This window comes from Haliaeetus leucocephalus, unplaced genomic scaffold, assembly GCF_000737465.1.
Source record: "Haliaeetus leucocephalus isolate CR32 unplaced genomic scaffold, Haliaeetus_leucocephalus-4.0 Scaffold340, whole genome shotgun sequence".
Taxonomy (NCBI): Eukaryota; Metazoa; Chordata; class Aves; order Accipitriformes; family Accipitridae; genus Haliaeetus; species Haliaeetus leucocephalus.
In genome coordinates, this window is record NW_010972776.1 from 341,823 (window position 1) to 348,737 (window position 6,915).

The window sequence follows — 6,915 nt, forward strand, 5'->3', positions numbered from 1 at the left end:
CCCCCGGCCGCCCTTGGCGGAGCCCCGGGCGGGGAGGGGCGCTCGGTACCCGCGGGGAACCGGCAACTGCGGCCAAACCCCGGAGAAACCGCGCAGGCCGGGGCTGCGGTCAGCGGCGGCGCGCCCGGACCCTTTCGGGCAGAAGGGCAAAGCGAACGGCGGGCAGTCGTTGCGCGCCCGGGGGCGGGGGGGGGGAGCACGGCGGCTCCCGCCGGGGGAACCCCCGGTGTTTGACAGCCCCGGGGTTCGTTCCCGGCGGCGGCCGGGTTCGGCCCTTCGGTCTGCGGGAGGCGTTCGCCAGCCTGGCCCTCGGCAGCACGGGTCCCCTCACCTGTGGCAACGGGCGGCCCCTCCGAAACGGCATCCCTCCCGGCGGCCTGCTTCGCGGCGGGCGCATCTGCCAAAGCGTGAGGGTGAATGCGTCGTAACGCTCCCCGGGGCTGCCCTGCGGCCTCGGCAGAGCCGGGTTTGCTCCGCCAAACAGCAGCGGGGCAGGCAGCGGTCTCCCGGCTGCCCAGCGCTGGGGGTCACCGGCACAGCAATCCTGGGCCGGAGGCGACCGCTGCCCTGAAGCTGCCTGCCCTGGTTTGACGAGTGATGCCGTGAAAAGCCAGGCTCAGGCTTCACGAGCATGCCGCTTTGATTCTCTTGGGTCTGAGGTGGATGGGAAGAAAACACCCACTGGACCTCCTCTCGGGGTGACGGGCCAGATTTTTACCCCCGACGTGTCATCCTGTGCGCCTTCTGCAGGCAGCCTGTGGCACCCCCGTCCCCCCCTCCCTGGCCGTTGCCCCTGGGGCTCCCCGGCAGCCCTGGCCGACAAGTCACGTCTCTGTGCACCAGCACTTGTGGCTGGCTACACCACGGCCAGGGAATGCTTTGGCTTTGTCTTGCTGGGACTCATCTGGGTTTCCACAGGATTTTCTCGCTTCATCTCTCCTACGGTGACTCCCTGGCTGGTCTGGGGGGGGGTTGCCATCGGCAGCTGCACCTTAAGGTTCCCTGACACATGGAGCCCCAAGCTAGGCTTCTTGCCCCAGGTGACCTCCCCCTGAAGCTGTGCAACCCCCAGGTTTCCCAGGCTGTGGCACCTCTAGCACTGGCTCTGCTGCCGTCCCTGGGGGGGGGCTCTGACCAGGTACCCACAGCTGAGCACCTGCAGCCCGGGGACGGGGTGGACTCTTTCTATCCCACCTGCAAAGAGGATCTGCAGCCCAAAAGGAATGTCAAGTGGATTTGTCTTGCTCGCCTTCTGTGTCACTCACAGAGTGCCAGGGTTTTGCAGCCCTTCCCCTGCAGCCCAGGTCACTTACCCGTGAGCACTCGCTGGGGCGCACCGCCTTGGGAGGTGAATGGGGGTCTGGTGTGCCTGCTGGTCCCCGGGCTGGGCTGCTGTGTGACTGGGGACTCTGTGGGAAAGACTGGTCATGAGGCCGTTTCCCCCACTCCCTGTCTGCAGTACAAGCCAGGTAAGAGCAAGAAGTGCCAAGGGCAGGAGCCAGCCTCCTATCATGCACAGTCCTGGGCCCAGAGGGATGCAGGGGACATTTTCCTGACCCCTTCTGAAGTAGAGAGGATGCCAGCCCCTGTCGTTTCCTCTCTAGGTAGGAATCAAAACGCAGTTCATATTTGGTGTTATGTGTCTGATCCTGCTATGAAAGAGGAAACTGCCTGCCTCACTCCTGTGCAACAGAGATGAGGAGCTCTAGGCTGCGGACTCACCTCTCACCATCAGCTGAACGGCATCACTCTGCTGCGCAGCCCTGGCCCCAACCCTGTTTTCGGCCTCACAGTAGTACTTCCCGGTGTCGGAGGGCTGCAGGCTGTCCCACGCCAGCTCAGCCTGGCTGCTCAGGAGCAGGGCTTTCCCTCCTGGGACGCTCCTGAACCAGCGGTAGCTGATGGGGAGAGACCCGTTGGCCACACAGGTCAGGCTGGCCCTGGCTCCTGCCGGGAAAGTCAGCCCCGGCTCGCTGGCCCTGATGATGGGCTTGGTCGCTGCAACTGGAAGACAAAGCAGATGGGGCCCAGGTCACGCTGGCCCTGGTTGCAGTGGGGAAGGTTCCTCCCCCCCTGCCATGGCAGTTCTTGCTCTGGCTTTCAGTGCTTTCCCAGGAGGAAGAGGGGCACCGCTCTCACGTCACCTCTCTGCACAGGTTAAGCTCAGTTCACCCATGCCTAAAGCCAGGTTTACACCAGCTATGCCACTGTTGCTGCTGCCGATCATGCAAGTCCTGCTCTGTTGAGTGGGTGCCCCCCTTACAGAAAGACAGTTCTTTCTAGCACACACTGAGGACGATTGGGAAGGGGAGAAGGCAAATTTGGCTAGTATAACACCCACTTGCTGTCCCACTTGCTACAAGAACCAGAGATGCTGGCTACCTGCACAAAACCAAAACCAGATGTAGATGTTATCTCAAGCACCACAGGTTCAAGTGGCCCATGAGCAGATCCAGATTAGGGTGCGCACTAACTGATCACCCTTCCCCAGTCCATCCCTACACCTCCATGAGTGGAGAAGAAGGGCTAACACAGCAAGGGACGAGGATGCCTCAACACCCAGCCTGGATGTGGGTAGGCAGTATGGTGTGAAATAGTATTCCCACAAGCTGCTGCTTCTCCGGCATGCTCTGTGGATTAGACTGGCTACACAAGAGCAGGGCTTTATTGCTGGATTTACCTTTGACAACTTTAACTGTAGTGGTCACCTCCTTTGTTATCAAGCTGTTATTTTTGGACCTCCAGATGACTTGACAGGTATAGTGTCCACTGTCGGGGATTTCAAGGTTCTCGATTAGGAGTGAGGCGTCCCCTGGGCTGTGCTTTGGGACGCTGACCCGGTCTCGGAACTGAGACAACAAGACATGGTCACCAGAATCGTCCCTCCGAAAGATGGTAGAGGTGCCATAGTCTCGCTCCATGCTCCAGATGAGCGTTTGCTGTGTGAAACCCTCTGAGGGCATGTAGGTACACGGTAAACTGGTGGATCTCATCCATGTGCCCTTGATCTCTTGGACACCAGACAGATCCAGGAGGGCTGCAGGGAACAACAGATGAAAGGAAGAAATAAGAACACAGCAGACAAGGAGAACATCCTTAGCATAGATGGGAATCATTAGGAGACGGAAGCCAGCATGCGGCCACATCTTAGATGTGCTGTAGACCACAGCCAGCTAAACCAGGGCCTGTCCCCACCTCACTGAGCATAGGGAAGTGAACAGTTGCTTCAACCTCATGGCTATTTTTATTGTTTCTCTCTGGACACTTGCCTGTTCTCAATTCCTTCTCAGTACAAAGAGGCACAAATCCTGCTCCTGGTGGCAGCATCACAGCTACAGTCTTCACAAGACCTTAAGGAGCATCTCTTATTCCTGCTCTCTAGCCCCAGCCTTTACATCCTACTGCTGCTTGGCTTTCTGCTTACACTTGCACATGATGAGTCAAACAGCAACGGCCTCCCCCCACTGACATGGGATGCTCTGACAACATGACTTGCAGTGTTGACTTCTACATTCTACATGGGAGGAAGGATGAACAAAGCGAGTTTACTGCTTCACTGCAATTAACAATGAATGCAACATGCTTGCATTCATTAACATCACTACTTTTTTATGCAACTTCCCTGGTGCTCACAGGACCCAGCAGTAGCTGTGTGAGCAGAAGCACTTCTCTTTGCAACAGCCTGTGTCAGAGGTAACAGGAGGTGCCAGCTGGGGGAAGGCAAGTATCTGTGGATCTGTGTCCATGAGGACAGCCAAGGGGACTGCTGGGACTGAGCATAGTGGAAGCTTGTTTCTGAAATGGAGCTTTGGTTTTCCTTTATCAGATGACTTTGAGAGGGCAGACACAGCTCCATTCTTCAAATCTCACATCCCACTCAAACACAGCTCCTTGATGTATAAGCTTTTAAAGGTTTTCCATTTATTCCTCTTTTCACAGACTCCCACCAAGAAAAACTAAGAGGGGCGAAAGCTATTTAGAAAACTGCTCAGAAATACACCTAAGGCATTTGGTGCGCTCAAGTTCAAGTATGTTTGCTATCCATTGTATTCATCTGGACACAATTTTGTTTAAACATCTCTCCTGTATTGTTTTGCATTGCTGTGTGCCATGAAATAGCTGCCAGTTTCCACTGGTTGCCTGCGGAGCAGCTGCACTCTGTATATGACCAATTTCAACATTAGCAGGGATGCCTTCAAAGGAGGGCTGCTTGGAAGGAATAGGAGAAACTCAGCATTTTTTAAAGAAATATTTCCTCCCAGTGACACTTCTTAAACTGGGATGTAGTCTTCCAGAAAAACAATGTGAATTCTCCCAACAGAGAGAAATAGAGCTGGACCAGGCAAAAACCTGAAGGGCTATGTTAGAGATGAGAAGACTGATCAGAGGGATTTGTATTATCTATAATGCATGCTAATGGAAAAAAAGTTGGACTATCATATTCTGGCCCATTTGCTAAAACAGCTGAGCATCTTCCTTCCTAGCCTGCCAGCACCAGCTGTCCTGGTGGCATGGAAGCACCATGCAGGCAGGAGCCTTTAGAGATCTGCTCTGAAGTACTGGACCTGGAACAGCAACAGCGGACCAAATGCAATCTTTTTGCTTTAGCCTTAGAGGACTTCAGATCTGACCTAGATTTCTTGGATCATACCTGCTTCAACCAGATAAGCACCTTGCCAAGCACTCAAGTGGGCACAGGAGAAGAGGGGGTGGACTTTGTGGTACCCGGCTCATTCTCACAATCTGCCCACTGAGACCACAGCTCCTCTGGGAAGTGCCTCTTGTAAGTAGCAAATTACCTGAATTTAGCTGGATTTGGCTGTACCCATACCCTCTTACCCCACTCCCCCTTTCCCTTCCTCCCCAGAAAGGCACTGGTTATGTTCAGCTGCATTAACTCACAAGAAGTCGCTTGAGAGACAGATCCCATAAATCTGCAAAGCTGTTTTTTTATGATGAAATGGGGGACATAGTTCAACCCATTTTTCTAAATGTCAGGAGCAATTCTGTGCTTCTGTATGCAACTTGTTAAAGCACCTTTTTCCTGTCTCCCCAAACTTTCCTCTGCCAGTGCCAGTGTTGTATGTGCCCTGGGAGGGGCCATATGCCTCATGGGCATATGAATCAAAGCAAAGATTCCAGTGTCACCTCTCCTAATGCACCTAGAGAGTCAGCAGATCAGGAGAGACCAAGTGGAATCATGTGTGTGCCTGCACTTAGTCTCACAATTACAGCTCCTCTTCTTCCCAGGACCACGCTAGCAGACAACAGTGATGCACTATTAAACTCTAGAAGAATGCATATTCCAGCTTCACAAAGGCTGTTTTGGAAGCTAACTCACCAGAGCAGGTCCTCTCCAAGGGGCCTGAACAATCCTGTTTTGTTCTTGCTTTTGGGCATAGGAGCTGACCTTTTGCCCAATACTGGCCCGTTTGCACCAGTCTTAAAAGCACCTTGTTGTTTCTGCTACCAAAAGAGACTCTTGTGAATTCTCAGGCTCTTTTTTTCATAGAAGAAACTAAAGACTTTCCACGCTTGACAATTTTTAAAAATTAAGACACTATAATTCAAAAGATTTTCCCTACCCTCTTAGTACTCTGATTTTTGTTCTTAAACATTGAAGTGTTTACTCACCGTTGCAGCTGATGAAAGGCATCATAAACACCACTATCCGCACAACTTCTCCCATTCTCCCAGAACTGCAGGTCCGTCCTCCTTTCCCTGCACTTTGTGAGAGCCCCCCGCGCTCCTGGGACCAGAATGCAAGTGAAGGACACTTCCCTTTCTTCTGTCCTTTGTCATCTAGGATCCTCTTTCTGAAGTATCACGAGTCCATTTCACTGCTGACTTAGGTGGAGAGTAAAGGATGGACAAAGACTATATGGATCTTCCCAGTTCCATTTCATATTCCCCTGTGCCCACCCATTTCTCTTACCATTGTCTTGACTTTTCTGACTAGTGCTCTTCTTTATTATTCTTCATAATTGTGTGTTTCTCTTTTTTCTTTCTTTTTTTTCCTTTCTTCCACATTTGCATTCACTTCACAGTGAAAGAGCTTTATGATTACTACACAGTCAAGCACTCGGTAGCAAGGGAAAGCAAACTTGAGGAGCTTGTGAAGCATGAATTCAGTTCCCTCTGACTTGTGTATGTGATGATATTGCTCAGCAGAGTGCTCAGCATCTCTCTCCATCATACATGAGGGCTCAAAATGGGGCATCCAGAAAAGGAAAAGCACAGGTCTGAGTGCACTGACTCACCTAACACCAGGCAGGAGCATGAGGCAGAGACCAACTTGTTGATGCTCAATTCCATTTCCTTAGTGTCTTCTTCTGCTGATGGTACTCAGCTCTTCCACCATGCGCATGTACCAACTTCTACAGCAACACACTGTCTGAGAGCAACCCTGTTCACCTTCTGAGTAGATCAGTCTGTGACCTGAGTGAGGAAGAAAACCAGCCCTAGTTCCTTTGCCAAAGACTCTGAGCCTTTTAGACCAGAAAACTCAGGATGCCACTTCTACTGCTTTCTTCTGTTTTAACAGAAAATGTGTAGAGAATAAGTATTAAAAAACCCAACATCCTGCTCTTTACTATGATAGGAATTTCCCTGCAGAAGCTCCATTTTCTACCACCTGCCCAGAATCTGTGCCCTATTGCGGTGCAGCTACAGATGTAGTTATACCAACGAGGGCCATGGAGAAGATGCATGAGGAAACAAAAGGTTACCAAGCTAGAGTCAGCCACATTTAATGTTACACAAGCTTTTACCATCTACCGGTGATCAGATGGTCACTGCCTGGTACTCTCATTTTCACAGCATCACAGACTATCTTGGTACACATTTCTGCTGCAATAGTCCAAGCTCATGGGCAAAAGTCATCATGTTTCATACCACGCAAGCACATGCAGTGTT

At 52.0% G+C, this 6,915-nt stretch overlaps 1 protein-coding gene across 1 annotated transcript in view; it reads right to left on the bottom strand.

Moving 5' to 3' along the window:
* LOC104834853 (endothelial cell-selective adhesion molecule-like) overlaps positions 1–5,689 on the bottom strand; it is a 7,043-nt gene extending 1,354 nt beyond the window's left edge. Inside the window, exons 1-4 of the mRNA XM_010572519.1 lie at positions 5,635–5,689; positions 2,681–3,037; positions 1,723–2,004; positions 50–520 (exon numbers count right to left, since the gene is read on the bottom strand). Of these exons, the coding sequence (XP_010570821.1) occupies positions 50–520; positions 1,723–2,004; positions 2,681–3,037; positions 5,635–5,689 (1,165 nt within the window). The remainder of the gene's footprint in view (positions 1–49; positions 521–1,722; positions 2,005–2,680; positions 3,038–5,634) is intronic.
* Between the last annotated feature and the right edge of the window lie 1,226 nt (positions 5,690–6,915).